Below are 17,224 nucleotides of genomic sequence, written 5' to 3'. Positions count from 1 at the left end.
TTGTTTTTAGAATTAAAATCTCTATCAGAATTACTAAAAAAAAGTATATAATCCCATTTGAAAAAAAATATTTTGACAGTTTAGTCTTGAAGCCCTTGGAACTATACGTCAATTTATTAAGCCGTTTTGTGGCCTATTAAAAACCATTTAATTTGGTGTATATATAATTAAAATCCTCCGATAAATAAGGGAGTTATGGACTCGTCTTTTTTTTTGTGGACACTCTGTATATGATATTATCAAGAGACACAAAAAGCGGCATATAATATATAAATTTGATGTATTGTTAGAGAGACATGGTCATAATATACTGAGGTTACCTCCGTATCATCCGGTTCTTAATCCAATAGAGAAAATTTGGGCTTCGGTAAAAAATAGTGTGGCAAAAAAAAACGTAACTTTTGAACTGGATAACGCAAAAATTTTAGCGGAACATGAATTTAGCAATACTAAGTTGGAAAAATGTTTGTAGTGGTGTTATTGCAAATGAAGATAACTATTTGTTAAATGAACGTCACGTAGTAAGAGTTCCAGAAATTATCATAAACTTGGGTGCAGATAGTTCTAGTGACGAAAGTTATTTTGAATTTTTTGATTACAAATACTCGTATTTGTTGTGTAAAAAAAAGAAATATAAAACTACTTTTCACATTTTATTAGTTCATGTCGACAACAATAATATAATTAGTGATAATAATAATTATTATAAATATTACATTTTTATAGCTTTCATTAGATTTTATTTTTAAATCTATTTAACGAAAATTTAAATTTACCTAGACTCCTAGACATTACTTTCTACGGCGCTTATGAGAAATTTGACACTGACAATAAAATTTTGTGACATTTTTCAGTCTTTTGTTTCCGCCACCAAATTTGAAAATACCTATACTGTAGTAAATGGGGATAAAATTAATTAATCGTTTACAACAAAACATATTACTGACATTTTGTATGTATGTCAAATGTGTGAAAATTGCTTTTTATAAATGTTTAAATTGTTAAATTGTTGAGAGTTGCCTTTTTCTATAAATAATTTATGAATAAAAGTTTCAGCTGTGCTTGCAGTAATTTTAAATATAATTACTTATTAATAAACAAAAATAAACATTAAATAACATATTATTATGCTACAGGGTTGGAATCAAATAGCATCGAAAAAAGGTTTGAAAAAATGAGAGTATATATTTTATAAAATAAATACTTATTTAAGTAGGGTCTAAGTTCGCGTTAAAGAGTCGATTGTGAATGCACTATACAGATAACGGATCACGATCACATAGTGTTTTGTCTAAACAAACATTGGTAATTTCCAAAAGCGGCCAATTGATTCTGCATATAGGTACAGTTGCGGCCGTTGAAATCTCAGACAGGAAAGATTTAAACACTCTGTATAAATTCCGAAATTTGATTAGCGTAAACAGGATTTTCATCAAGGATTATAAAGTCAGTGTCAGTATTTGACATATTAGGTCAGAATCGCGTGTAACTTTTGAAATGCGGCAATTATCTGATTTGCAAAAATGTGTTTGATTGAGGGACGGTGTGAATATAACAGCCATTGCGAAAGAAATTAATGTGGATAATGTTTGAGTGACATTTAGGGAAACGTCACTTTCAGTACCATTTACAAAGCCAAAAGTTTGGCGTTGTCAAAGTGTCTGAGTTTTCAACGGCCGCAACTGTACAAACCACTTGTGATTTCTTCCATTTTTATCTGATCGACCAATGACATTCAAGTGTAATTGATACAATACATTGTCCTTCATTGTTTGATAACAATATACTTGTATATATTAATCAATTTAGAACTACATCGCACAAACAAAAACAGTTGTAAGTGAACCAACATGGCGGTCTTATTTCTGTTAACACTGTCCGTTGTTTTGAGCCAAGTGGCTGCTGACTATGATCCAACATGGGACAGCTTGGACGCTCGACCTTTACCCGAGTGGTTCGATAAAGCAAAGATCGGAATTTTCATCCACTGGGGTGTGTTCTCCGTCCCTAGTTTCGGAAGTGAATGGTTTTGGTTCAGATGGAATGGTAAACAAACAATAATAGTTGATTACTAATTTTATTAAACGATGTATTTACAAATTGTTTAGAAGGTAGAGCCGATCATGTCGAATTCATGGAAAAAAATTATCCTCCAAACTTTACTTACCAAGATTTTGCCAAAGAGTTTACCGCGGAATTTTACGACCCCTCAGAATGGGCTGATTTATTTGTGAAAGCGGGCGCCCAGTAACTTCAGTTGTAAATGTTATGTTCTGTTTTAACTAAATTCACTTTTAGATATGTGGTGTTAACTACCAAGCATCATGAAGGCTACACCTTGTGGCCCTCAAAGTATTCATACAGTTGGAACTCCAATGACGTGGGACCTCACAGAGATCTCGTAGGTTAGTAGTTTTAAAAACAAAATTATTCTTATTATAGTGTTCCTTTATTAGGCGAACTTGCTGACGCTATCAGAAAAACAGATATTCATTTTGGATTGTATCATTCTTTATTCGAGTGGTTCCACCCTGTTTACGATGAAGACCGAGCTAATAACTGGACAACAACCACTTTCGTCGATTCTAAAATAATACCGGAAATGAAAGAGTTAATAAATACTTATCAACCGGAAGTATTATGGTCAGATGGTGACGGAGAAGCACCTGACACCTACTGGAAATCTACAGAGTTTCTTGCATGGCTGTACAATGAGAGTCCCGTGAAAGACATCATTGTTACAAATGACAGGTGGGGAACTGGAACTCCTTGCACTCATGGTGGATTCTTTTCTTGTAATGATAGATATAATCCAGGTTAGTTATGACAGTAATAGAACAATATCTTCTTAAAAACGAATGTTTATCTTAAACCTTGAACATCAATCCAGGTTTAATTCTTTTGATTTCAATGTTGTACCTCATAATATTTATAGATGTGTTGCTGCCGCATAAATGGGAAAACGCTATGACTATAGACAAAGTCTCTTGGGGCTACAGAAGAAATGCAGTAATAAGTGACGTATTAACTACACATGAGCTACTTGTCACACTCACACAAACCATTAGTTGTGGAGGTAAATAACGAATTCATGCAACAAATTTTCTACAAGAATTATTAAAACCTCAGATATTTTTGTTTAGGTAATATTCTCATAAACGTTGGACCCACGAAGGAAGGAACGATTGTTCCAGTTTTTCAAGAACGTTTATTGGATCTTGGCAGCTGGTTGTCCGTGAACGGTGAAGCAATATACGAGAGCACTCCCTGGACTACACAAAATGACACTTTAAGTTCCAGTGTCTGGTATACTGCCAAGAATTCATCTGTATACGCAGTGGTTTTGGATTGGCCTGCAGATAATCTATTGAGTCTAGGATCTGCTAATTCGCTTTTCGAAAATTCAGATACAACGGTTGGTTTACTGGGGGGAAACGATCAACTTTCCGTAAGAATTATGACCTGTTTAAATATTTTATCACAAAAATAATTTTTAGTGGGAGCTTAATGGAGATCAAGTGGACATAGTTTTTCCAGATAAGTCAACAGTTGCCAGTAATTGGGCTTGGGTTCTTAAAATATCGCCAGCAGATACATAACATGATGTAGTTTTTATCATTTTGCCGTCATTTTGCAAACATTTTAATATAATAGAAAACATTTTGAATTTCAGTAGTTTATTCTTTCCCTTCTTAAATCCATTCATACGTACACTTGTATTCAAAAAAAAACGCGTACATTATTCAAATCAAGTGAGCAATTATTATAAGTTTTTGCATCGTTTAAAAACGGACTTTTTCAGTCATTTTGACAAAAGTGAGAAGACAGGTTCTATTTTAATTTTTAGATAATTTTATTTTAATATTACATTAATATGTATTTGGTCCTGGCGCCGTTTGCATTTATAACCGCATTCAGTCTACATGGCATAAATAGCACTAAATTTCCACTTTTCTTGTACAGAATCTTTTGGTATTAGCATTTTTGATTAACTTAAGTGTCGCAGTATGACGTTAGACGCCAGAACAATAAAATTACGCAGGCAAATAATAAATAATAGGTGTACGCGATTTTTTTGAATAGAACAGTACAGTTGGTAGCAAAAAAATCGGAAAACGAAAATTTTCCTAATGTAAATTTGATTTTGTCCGTTTGTCACTTAATTGTCTACCTATCAAATAATTTAAAAAAATGTCATTGAATTTTGACGTTAATTCTAACCTATAATCTTGTCAAAAATAAATTACTCCCTATGATTTAGGGATATTCGTTACTAGGTTGCCATAAATTTGGTTAGGTTGGAGGCTGTGTAGTTTCTGGTGGCAAACGAATTCATAGTAACCAACCTTAAGCATTCAAAATTACTTTTGAAAATTCTAGTTGCATACAACATAAAAAACGTTATTTCCCTAAAAGTTCGAATTCTAGAGAGTAATTTATTTTTGACAGGAGAGTATCTCTCGTAAGAAGGTTTCACACTATGGAAAAATTGTAAAAATGTGTCAATTTTATTCTGACAGAATTTATTAGGCTATTTTGTAACCTATTAACAACCATTTGATTTGGTGTACAGATAAATAACGGAGTTATGGACTCGTCTTCTTTTTTGGGGACACCCTGTAGAAGAGAAGCAGATCTAACTGATCTAGTGACTTGATTACTACAATCGTAAAAACAATTAGCTGTGGTGGTAGGTAAGTAAGAATGTAAAAAACATGTTGGTAAACAAGAACTATTGTAATGTTTGTCTAGCTAATATTGTTAATGCTGTTGGACTCACTAAAGAAGGAACCATCATTCCAATATTCAAAGAATTATTATTTAGACTTTGGTAATTTTCATTTAATTTTTGTTTTTGTCCTGTAATTGGATATGAATTCTGTTGGGCAAATAAATATTTCATTTTATAATAAAATAATAAAATATATTTGCCCAACAGAATTCATATGTATCCAATTACAATTTTTTATTTATTTGCCCTGTTGGGCAAATAAATTATTATTATTATTATTATTAAAGAACGTTTATTGGATATTGGTAGTTGGTTATCGATTAATGGTGAAGCAATATACAAAAGTAGTTCATGGACCGTAATTAATAATACTTTAACTTGGTGTGTGGTACACTACGAAAAATTTTTTTGGTATAACCGATTGTACCTGCGGATTATTGAGGATCGGTACATTCGGTACTCACCACTCAAATCTGTAAAAAAAACGCATTGTCGTTTAAAAAATGGCATATCGGCATTGAGAGGAAACGAAAAGAGGCGGAAAAATGAAAATTAATGAAAAACGTTTCTTTAAAAAATACAGGGTGTTTCTGAAATAGGTGCATTAATTTTAACTGGTAATAGAACTCGTCAAAAGGAACAACTTTTCTATCTACCATTTTGCCGAAAAACGATGTTTAATTCCAAAAAAAAATTGGAGAGATTTTTCACTAAAATAGCCCTACGCCACTAAATACTGCAATGGCTAATTGAGATCAGCGCTAATATGAAAAAAACATCCATTTTCATCCAGAAAACGTGTTTTAACGCCGAAATCGAAATTCAAATAAATCTACCCGTATAGCAAAAAATCCACTTCGTAAGAATCTGGTTGTTTCATGTTTTTAGGTAGCTTAGTTTTGGAGATATGAACGGTTTTAGGAAAATCTTTCCTAGTTTTTTAAGCCATTAAGCAACGATTTTCGCCAAAATGGCAGAGAGAAAAGTTGTTTCTTTTGATGAGTTCTATTACCAGTTAAAATTAATGCACCTATTTCAGAAACACCCTGTATAAAATTGATATGATATGTTTTTGTTCTTTTCGAAGACTTCAACGCAAACAATTTTTTTATTACATATGTATTTCACTTACTTTTCACTCGCACTTTAAATTGTCAGATATCTTCAAGTGAATATAAAATGATACGAGTATTTTTAACAATAACTTGTTTTACAAAGAACAAAGTTTAAAAAGTAAACAATAAAGATACTCGTATCTATCAAAGATAGATTTGAGAGTTCTTGATAATAACACTGACGTGTTTACTAGAATACTCCATTTTTTCAATAAGAGACACTTCCGTCTCATTGATTGTAATATTCAAGTGTTTATTAAATACTAGAGACCGTTTTCATTAAATTTTTAAGTTTGAACGTTAGTGAAGTTTTTTTTTATCAAAGAGTATACCTCTATAATTATCGCATATAATTTTTTTGAATTTTGTTCTATTACGTCAGCTGCAAGCGTTTACAAATACGTCAGTATGCACTAATTTTCAAGTTATTTGAAAAATATGAACGATGGGAAAAATGAGGTATAGTTTGGCTTTGCCATATTTAAAAAACAATAACGCGTTTTTTGACATTTTCTTAGGTTTTTTATTGCTATACTGGCCAAGTTTCGCCAAGGCTACACAGTTAATTTGCCTATCTTTTCCAAATTATTTAAAATTGAAATAAAAAATGTATACAAAAAATTAAAAATGAAATAAAGAACACGTGTTTCGTATTTTTTATAGTTATATTTTTTATTGAAACAAAAAACCGGGCGGTTAAAAAAATAAAATGTTGTCCATTGAACTTAAAATAAAATTTCATCCTTTGCTAAATGCCCTTGGCCGTTATATTTGGAAATACAAAATTTCAAATCATTGAATGATCGAACTCTACTTGCTGCGACGTACAATTGAAAACTGGCTGCCTCAATAAAATTGCAATTTTTTCGAGTGTTTGTTTTTGAGACTTATTAATTGTCATCGCAAATGCAGCTATAATTGGAAATTGGCTTCTTTGAAAATTAAATGGTAAAATAGTACCTGAATATGTTAAATTTATACGTGGAATCAAAATTCTCTTATTGCGTTCGGTTCCAGTTAAAACGTCGCAATCAATAGTATTGCGATGCATAAACTTGATGTGTGTTCTTGTTCCATAGACTAATGCTTCCTTTGTATTTAAGTTTCTGATCAGTAAAACGTCCAATTAACTTTCAATACTAACTTATGTGGTGGCAAACCACTAATAGTCAAAGAATTTTGTATTTCACTCCAGTTTTTTTTTGAATAATCTAAATAATCTCCCTCTTGGAGTGGATTTCACTGCGGGGGGGATTAAATCAATTACAAATCATCCACTCCGCATTCGATCCAAATTCACTCCGCTAATTTTTTACAGTGTATGAATGTAAACAATGAATGTTTTGATATTTGTAACACACAGGTGGCCCCGAAAAAGAGGATGAGTCCGTAACTCCTTTATTTATCGGAGGATTTTAATTATTTATACACCAAATTAAATGGCTCTAAATAGGCTACAAAAAGCACTAATAGATTCACATATAGGTCCAAGGGCTCCAGGGCTAAACTATCAAAATATATTTTTTTCAAATTCGAACACATAATTGTTTTAACAGTTCTGATAGAGATTTTTATTCTAAAAAGGACAGTGTATCACAAGTGTACACTTACCTACCCAAAATACAAAAAAAGTTAAAAAATTATACTATCGTCGATGCTTAAACTGTGCTCTGTACCTACGTGCAATCCCAAATGTTATTACATATTTGTCATTTGTTTTTTCAACTGACTTCATTTGGTTAATTTATTACATTGTAATGCAATGAATTTTGATATCGTGTGTTCCAATAAAAACTCACTCGCAGTATGCCATGACTATAGAGATAGATAGACTGGTCATGTCGATTTTAGGATCATTGGAAGTAGTTCACTTGTTACTTACAAATGTTCATCATATTGTGAGTTGTGACAGATAACCTATAAATTAACTTGAGTAGTTCATTTCACATCTGGTACTAAGACATACTTCATTTTTGTCATGGCTTGCTGCGAGTGAGTTTTTTGTGGAACACACGATAGCTTCTCGCTTGGTGCTCGTCATTTGTTTCAAAATGTAGTGTTAATTTTTTTTTCTTATATGAGATTATACATGTCATACATTGTTGTTTTCAGAATAAAAGTCTCTATCAGAATTACTAAAAAAAGTATGTGTCCGTATTTGAAAAAAATATTTTGACAGTTTAATCTTGAAGCACTTTGGTTTTACGTGAATTTAGTACGCCATTTTGTAGCTTATTCACAACCATTTAATTTGGTCCATAGATAATTAAAATCCTCCAATAAATAAGAGAGCTATGGATTTATTTGTTTTTTTGGGGACGCCCTATATATTATACCGGGTGGGGCATCGTATACGCGCACGCGAGAAATCGCAACTTCTAATTAAATAAAATTGTCGAAATTTTTCAGATTTACCTAGCTATTGGTAAGGTACATTTCATAATTTTTTGATAATTTTTCACTTACAAAAAAAATTAAAATGTAAATTTCAACCAAAAAGTCAAATTCTGATTTTTATACTAACCTACCCAGATTCATTTCCTATAATTATTTACGAAATCTACGGAAAAAAATACCAATTAGATTTTGAATTAAAAGCAGTTTTACATTTCAACTTTCAAAATCATTTTTATTTATGACCTGCTACTTGTGCTGTCGTAAATTTAGGTGACAATGGAAACTGTCAATTTTATGGCAAAAAGGTTTAAAACGGTCGGCTATACCTTTGTTGGGAAATTATACCATTGTGCCGTAAATCACCCGTCAGGTTTACGTTTAAATAAAAAAGCGAATTATTTAGCTAACCAAGTCAAAATTTGTAATTGTGCCACCAGAGTTTGATGGGCTAGCAGATACAGATTCATTTAGTGTAAAAACTTTATAGGTAAATTAACAGTTAATTTCAGAAAACTAATAAAACTGTTACGGCCTTATTTATTAACAAAAAAATTTTTAAAAATTCTCAAATATACCTTATCAATAATTAGTGAGGTATATAAAATTTCGCCAATTTTATTTAATTAGAAGTCGCGATTTCTCGCGTGCGCGTATACGATGCCCCATCCGGTACATAAATTTTATCTTTCTGCACTCCTTCTCTACATAAACTTTAACTATGCCAAATCTCACACTCCTCCGTGCGCGCAGTTTGCTTAAAAAGGGGTACTAAGGTTTTCCTTCACGTATTAATATATAGATTATCTTCACGATGTTATTATAAATAAAACAATAAAAGCTCCAAATTGAACAATATTTTAGACACAAATATCATGGCTTCTTACGTGATTTTACTGTTACTGTTCGGTATTTTGAACCATGTGACAGGTCAGTATGAACCAACGTGGGACAGTCTGGACAGTCGACCTCTACCAGATTGGTACGACAAGGCAAAAATTGGAATTTTTCTGCACTGGGGAGTTTACTCGGTCTCCAGTATAGGAGGCGAATGGATTTGGAGTCACTGGAAAGGTACACATAAAGATATTTTCAAGCAGACAAACACACTTCTTCTTCTCAGGAGGCGACAGTTTCCTCGTCGCATTCATGGAAAAAAATTATCCTCCGAATTTCACTTACCAAGATTTCGCGAAAGAATTTACTGCTGAATTTTTCGATCCAGAACAATGGGCTGACGTGTTTGCAAAATCTGGCGCAAAGTAAGTAATACCACACAATTACAAACACTTCACCCAGTTTATGTTTTTGTTAGATACGTTGTCCTGACCAGCAAACATCACGAAGGATACACCTTGTGGCCATCGAAATATTCCTACAGTTGGAATGCCAATGATGTTGGTCCTCATCGAGACCTCTTGGGTTAAGACTCTTCATAAGACCATGAGTACTAATACTGATGTTGAATTTTAGGTGACCTTGCTGTTGCTGTTAGAGATAAAGGTCTGCATTTTGGCCATTCCTTGCTTGAATGGTACCATCCTCTATGGACACGAAAGTAATACCAGAAATGAAAGAATTAATCGAAACTTATGAACCAGAAGTATTATGGTCTGATGGAAACTGGGAGGTGACTGATACGTACTGGAAGGCTACAGAATTTCTTGCATGGTTGTATAACGAGAGTCCTGTAAAAGACGTGGTTGTTGCGAATGACAGGTGGGGCAGCAACACACAATGTACCCACGGTGATATTTATACTTGCAATGACAAATACAATCCAGGTCTAATTCTTTTGATTGTTAAATTATTTCAATGTTGTGACTTACATCATAATCTTTATAGGTGTGTTACAGCCTCATAAATGGGAAAATGCGATGACTGTAGATAAGAATTCATGGGGGTATAGAAGAAATGCCAAAATAAACGAAATCTTAACGACATATGAACTAATCGTTACTCTCACACAGACTATCAGTTGTGGAGGTTAGTAGAAAAGAAAGCGTTTGTTTAAACACTGCACTATCAATTGCAGGAAATATTTTAATAAACATTGGGCCAACAAAAGAAGGTACTTTGGTGCCCATATTCCAAGAACGTCTGTTAGACCTTGGCAATGCACAGAATGATACTTTAATTTATGGTGTTTGGTACACCACAAATGACCCATCAGTTTATGCGATCGTTCTAAACTGGCCCGATGATAATGTCGTGAACCTAGGTTCTGTAGTTTCGTTGTTTGCAAATGCGAACACTGTTAAAACCGCTCATTGCTTCGGGGCGATTCCCCACCCTCTACCCTCGCAAATAGTTATGTAAGTCCAGGTACAAACAGAAAACCGGCAGTCCGGCAGAATTGAATTATAACTCAGAACGAGCACACAACCGAACGCTCGGTATTTTGTATGTAAGATTTAGTCTTAATAAACACTTAAATCAAGTTCAGTCCATCATTTGTATCGACGATTCAAACCGAAAATAAACTAGGGAATAACACACGGTTTTCCCCAACAGACACTGAAGTGATTCTTTTGGGTAACGAAAAACAACTTTCGGTAATAGAGCTTTTATAAATTTAACTTGGTTGGTGTTTTTAGTGGCAAGTGAACGATGACAGTGTAGCTGTAAACTTTCCAGATCGGGCAACAGTGGCAAGTGAATGGGCATGGGTTATTAAAATAACACCATAGTTATTAAAATTTGTTACATTGGAATAGTATTTTACAGTAGAAGTCCGTTAGGATAGCCTTTTACAGCCGAGCCAGAGATTTTGTGAGACGAGCTCGTAGAGCGAGTCGAATAATACTGGCGAGGCTGTAAAGGCCCTAACGGACGTGTATTGTACAATAGTTTTTGTAATATCTCTACGATTCGTTCACTATCTTTTTGAAATACATTTTTTTCAACGCCATCGAAAAAACCGAATGATTAATAAGTGTGCGGAGGACGTCGTCATATCAACCGTTGTTTGTGAAAAAAAATTGTTTCAATGTTGTTTGTCAGATTTGTTCAACGCTTAACTTTCCGTTGAAAGTAAATGAATGAAATCAATAAAAAATCGCAATCAAGATATGCCCGATGTGCGGAAGTGAGGTATCGTTATTGCCTGCAAAATCGCGCTTGTGTTAGTCTTAAAATTGTGAAACATCATCTTCGATCTTGTCTACATTTGCTGCTGTTTGTGAGATTTGTTCAACACTTAACTTTCCGTTGAAAATAAACGACTGAAATCAATAAAAAATCGCGATCAAGATATTCCCGATGTCCGGAGAGCAAGTGAGGTCATCATTATTCCCTGCAAAATCGCGCTTGTATTGGTGTTAAAAGTCTGAAGCATCATCTTCGATTTCGTCTACATCTGCTAGTGGCATACGGATTTCGATTAATTCAAGGTGTGTCCCATAACATTAAACATTAATTATTGTACCAATTGTAAAAAAGTTGAAAAATAAAATTTAGATCTACGTTGCTATAGTTATTTAGTCATTCATAACGGCCGCTCCCGCTCATAACGGACACCCTTAACGGACAGTCCGGAAAGCCACCTTTAACAACTAGATATTACAAAAACTACTTTATTTCAATAAAGTGAAGATAGGCATTATTGCTTTTTCTTTTTTCGTATCAAGAATTAGGTTTAGTTGTCTGTGCCTCCTTAACCACTCCATATCCCTTCTCCCACTCGTCGTAGGCAAAATGCAATTTGGGATATTTTGTTTTTATCACGACCTTCTAAATAGTCGAGACTCTTGGCTCTCTCCGGCCTGTTCATTTGCCAGTTTTCGGCGTTCGCCGTGTGGCGCTATTTTGCAGGCGCCGAAATTGGCGCAAAACGTTAAATGTCAAAAAGATGACATGTAAAATGATGTTTCGAGACGTGTAAGGATTATAAAAAGACAAAAATATTCAATGAATTGCCTTCAGACAATATTCTACGGAATCGCTAGCTTGAAAGTTTAAATATTTGCCCAGGTAGGGATTTCAAAAATCTTTTAATCAGCAATAGACTTGCATGTATAATTTAAAATGTATTTTAAAATTAGGTATTCTTCACTAACATAATGTTGTCGGCAAGCGTTTCCAACAGTGCTGCTAATGTACCGATCCCGATTGAAACATCCTCTATCTCCGCAAACAGTTCTTTGCTTGCTTAAATCTTCATTTTCTTTTCCTTCGTCTACTTCCAATGTTGTGGGTATTAACAAGTACTGAATTCCGTGAAATAATTAAATTTAAGAATACATATGTATATTAGGAACGATTATTATCTATGCAATTAATATACTTAACTAATCGAAAATTTCGATTAAAATGTAGTAATCATGTTTTTACCCGACAAAGTAACAACTGGTGACAGCACAATGACAGAAAGTCAAGTTTCAAATCGCGTGGTTCCGAACTCAAATCGCCCGTTCGCTAGCGCCAAACGGCTTACAAGTGCATAATGGTATTTTGCTCAAATGAACAGGCCGGAGAGAGCCAAGCGTTTGCGTCTCGACTATGTAGAAGGTCGTGGTTTTTATAATAAACTAGGCAAAAAAGAATAGGGAATTTTTCCTTTTTTGAACTTTTTATAACTACAGTTTAAAATTTGCAATGAAATGTGTTAGAAATATACAATGCGTTCATAAAGTTCGGTATAAATTCGATAAAACTGTAAGAATTAATTTCTGACAAAAAGGTTTTGTTTTTAAAAAGTGCATATTCAGTACTTTACTTATGTGGACAGCTTTTCATCTCCGAATTATGATCAATAATTTTTTTAAATAACAACCCTCACTTTTTTCTTCTATTTCTGATAGACCTTCGTACTACGTGAAAAGTTAGTGTTATTCTGCCACTTTCCAACAGCTGGGCATATGTTGCAACCTGATTACTGCATTGAACAGGTATGTCAACATTACTATTGCTTTTTTGGGCAGGTTTTTTAGTAGTTCACCAGTTATAAGGTCATACCCCGGGGCTTTCTTTGGATTAAGATTTACTTTAATCTCGTTGGCGATTTCCTTTGGAGTAACTAGGGGAATTTTTTCATCGTCTTGGTTATTATATTCTTCCTGACTCATGGAATTATTTTGAGCTGTATAGTGTTGGAATGTTTGCTCTAAATAATTAGCAAAAGCCTCCGCTTTTTCTTTAGCGCTTTTTGCCCAATTACCATTCGTTTTTCTTAATGGCGGTATATATGTTATTGGTTTCTTCAGCTTCCTGGTAGCTCTCCATAGTGAGTAGTCCGTACTTCTTTCATTTGTCAGTTCTCTCAGGTAACACTTGATCGAGGATTGTTTCAAGTTTATAATTTCACGCTTTAATTGTTGGGTAAGGTTGTTTAATTTGGTTTTGTCTGCTGCGTTCCTAGTTGTCTGCCACTTTCTCCTAGCCCTTCTTTTGTCTCTCACTAGTTCTCTTATTTCGAAGGGATAATTCTTGCCCACTGTTTTGTATGTGTATGGTTTCGTGTTATTCCATGCTGCTTCTTGAATTTGTGCTATGAATTGTTCCGCTGCTGTATTCAGTTGCTTTCTATTTTTTAGTTGTACGTTTAATTGAATATTTTTTCCTAATTCCTCTCTAAAGCTCAGCCAGTCTGTAGTTCTATTAGTTAAATAGGGTTTGTTTTCTTTTTTTATTATATGATGGCTGAGGGTCAGGATTACAGCTGAGTGATCCGAAGTAACATCGAAGTTACATATAAGTTCACATCTGTGAAATTTAGTGCTACTTTTCTGGTTATAAAAAAATCCAGAAGATCTGGTGTTTTTCGTGGGTCGACGGCCTGTAAGTAGGTCTGGCGGTTGAACGAATGTCGCATCCTTTTTCCCTGAGTGCTGCTTTTAATTCTCTACCTTTGGTCGTCGTGATTCTTGAACCCCAATTCAGGTGTTTGGCATTATAATCGCCACCCAGGATAAACCTTTCTCCAAGATAGTTCAGCAGGGTCGTGTAGTCCGGTTTTTTAAGATTATGTCTAGGTGGACAGTAAACAGCCCCTATTATTAATTTTTGTTTTACCGAGTTCACGCATATTGCAGTGAGTTGATATTCTTCTCGTTGTACTGTCTGTTCCATATGGTGGTTAATATGTTCTTTAATTAGTATGGCGCTGCCCCCGTTGGCCTGGTTTAATGGGTGGTTTGCATTGTAAGTTTTATACCCCCTAATTTTGAGGTATGATTGTGTTGTTAGATGTGTTTCAGAGAGAAGGCATATGTCGATATTTTGCAGGTGTAAGAAAATCTGTAGTTCTTCTTTTCTATTCAGAACACCATTGGCGTTCCAAGTAGCTATTCGGAGATCATTTTTGCTCATTATTTACTGTGACAAGTTCTGCTAATATCGTTCTCTATTGTGGTTAACCGTGCTGCGAGTTGGTCTACTCTTGTAATTAGATTTTGTATCATTTGCATGAGAGACGTTTCCTCCGTTGGGTTTGGATTTTTGATGTCTGCAGGCGTTTGGTCTGGTTCGTTTCCTTTTTGGGCTACTTGTGAATATGATACTCCAGGTTTGATTTCGTTGGCTGTAAGTGTTCTAGGTTGTTGTTTTCTGCTGGCTTCATCTCTTCTTTTTTGTAATTCTTTTGCAACTTCGCATCCCCTGTAACTTGCTGGATGATTTTTGCCACAATTTGCACATACTGGTTGTATATTTTTTGCTTTATTACATTCTGTTGTTAAATGCTGTCCAGCACATTTAACACACTTTGGTTCGTGCCCACAATATTTCTGGGTGTGGTTATATCTCTGACAACGTTTGCATTGTGGTATAAGTTTACTACTTCTGACAGTTTCAACTGAGACTTTCATGTGACACAAGAATTCTATATCATATACTTTTTTGATGTCCTGGCTAGATTCAAAAGTTAGCATAAAGAGAGGTAGTGGTATTCTTTTATATTCTCCATTTTCTTTAATTGTTTTTATTTTGTTCACTACATCTGTAATTAGAAATCCTCTTTCCTTCAGTTCGTGTTGTATCTCCGTTGGTTGGCATGATGGGTGTAGGTGTCTTACAATTACTCGTAGTGGTCTAATTAGCTTGTTCTCATAGGAGTGCCACTGGTATTTTTGATTATTCACTACTTTGGTTAATGCCCTGTATTCCCATTCATTGTCTACATTCACCTTTACTTGGTTATTATTTAACATAGTGGTTCTGTAATTAATTTTTTCGCTTTTAAGATGTGTGTTTAGTTGACTGTAGTTGTTTATATTGCTAATTATTACCGGTGGTGGTTTTTGTCGTTTCGATTCTTGTTTTTTTTTCACTTTGTTTTTCTGCAATTATTCTTTCCGGTGACCTACTTTGTTTTCGTTTCTTATTCTCCCTCAGTATCCATGCAGTTTCTCTATTAACTAGCTCTTCTTCCTCCTCTGAGTTTGCGGGACTAAATCTTGTGCGCGTTGGTTGCAGTTTAGCTATAATTGCTTTTAATTCTTTGATCTCCTGTTGAGCTTCTGCAAGATCTTGCTGTAGTTTCTCTACGTTACTTGTGTCTGGTGTAGGTACGTAATTCGCTTTTGGTTGTACGGGTTTTGCTAATGCCCCTATTTGTTCAGATATGTCCGTTCGTGAGTGTCTTCTGGCTCTCATTGTAGAACTTTCGATCCTACTACTTTTGCTGAATGGGTTATCCTGGTCCATTTTTTCTATTTCGTTGTTTTTCATTTATTTATCTATTTGTAGTATGTCAATTAAGAACATATTCACCAAGTTCTCGGACTTTTTTGTCTTTGTTATCTTATCACCGTACCGATATCACGGCAGTTTCTTATCACAAATAGCTACTGTTATCGCGCGGGCACTTGATATGTAGTGAGCACAAACAAATACGTCTTCACTTAACGCGTTCGTATTTAAAAAATTTAATTTAATTTTTAAGGTAAACATTTTTTATGGGTTTAGTTAAAATCGAAGGTTATAACAATCCCTTGGTCCTGTGGGCCCCACGTTGGAGCGCCTCGTATAACAACCCTTTGTGTATCGGTATCGTCGTGGGTCGACAGCTGCAGCACCCCCCGGGTTCGGGCCTTCCGTTGGGGAGGTCGTCGTAACCTCCTGGTGACGTATCGGTGACAAGGGCGCTAGTCTGGTGGCCGCTCGGCTCGGCGCACTACATCTCTGGGTCGCTACAAGGTTTATTTTAATAGACCAAACAATTTAGAAGATTTGCGGCAAAAAATGCACGCTGAAACGGAACAAATAAGCCCTGACATTATTGAGCACAGTGTATGTACGAAGTGTCGGTGAGTGCTAAATGGTTGGCAATTTCAACATTTGCGTTGAATTTTATTGTTAACCTTAGATGTTTGTTTTTGTGTGAGGTCAATTAAAATTTTTATACAGGGTGTTTTCGAAGTTGAGGGGTTCCTTGTAACACGAGATACTATACATTATTCTTAAGAATTTTAGCCTAAATCTTCTTAGTAAAATGTTTGTATTAAGGGAGATAATTGATTGTATATTTTTATTGTTTTCTAAAATTTTGAGTCCGGTCCTGTCTATTTCTCCGCTGTCCTAGATTAATAACTGACGTGGCCCAGGATGGTGTCTTTCTGGAAATCGCGCTGCGTACTCTCTGGACGCCGCAGCTGCATTCTGATAACGTGATAACATTGCCCATGCATTAGCAACATATCTGTGAGCGTAATGATAAAGCCATTCCGACTAATTAGATGACAACTCTGACAGTATTTTTGATTAACGTCCATGCTCATTTGATTTTTTTTTGTCAATTCTAATTTCTAACAAATCAGCGCAAATTTGAGCAGGACCGGTTTCAGAAATTTCAAAAAAATTAACTTATTGTATAGTCCATTTTTTAATTATAGTCCGATGGATCAATTAATAAACAGAACAACTGTTATATTGCTGTCTCTTTTCAACATAATGTAAAACAAGCTATTGGATTTTTGTGCGTATTTTATTAAGTCCGTCCCACTATGCATCACGCTTTGACATGTGCGATTAGAGCAAAACGCGA

At 34.6% G+C, this 17,224-nt stretch overlaps 2 protein-coding genes and 1 pseudogene across 2 annotated transcripts in view; 2 read left to right on the top strand and 1 right to left on the bottom strand.

Moving 5' to 3' along the window:
• The window catches only part of LOC138122113 (cytosolic non-specific dipeptidase-like), a 203,971-nt gene that overhangs the window by 149,399 nt on the left and 37,348 nt on the right, over positions 1-17,224 (bottom strand). The gene's annotated exons all lie outside the window — the stretch shown is intronic.
• LOC138122118 (alpha-L-fucosidase-like) lies at positions 1,712-3,672 on the top strand. Its single transcript, XM_069036262.1, has 7 exons — positions 1,712-2,046; positions 2,109-2,247; positions 2,299-2,405; positions 2,457-2,816; positions 2,936-3,076; positions 3,144-3,448; positions 3,498-3,672. Exons 1-7 carry the CDS (start codon positions 1,851-1,853, stop codon positions 3,597-3,599), a joined length of 1,350 nt encoding a protein of 449 aa, XP_068892363.1. The 5' UTR covers positions 1,712-1,850; the 3' UTR covers positions 3,600-3,672.
• Positions 9,102-10,560, top strand: LOC138128366 (alpha-L-fucosidase-like; annotated as a pseudogene).

The sequence above is a fragment of the Tenebrio molitor genome, chromosome 1, assembly GCF_963966145.1.
Source record: "Tenebrio molitor chromosome 1, icTenMoli1.1, whole genome shotgun sequence".
Lineage (NCBI taxonomy): Eukaryota > Metazoa > Arthropoda > Insecta > Coleoptera > Tenebrionidae > Tenebrio > Tenebrio molitor.
The sequence above is the reverse complement of the archived record's forward strand: the minus strand, read 5'-3'. Positions and strand labels throughout refer to the sequence as shown.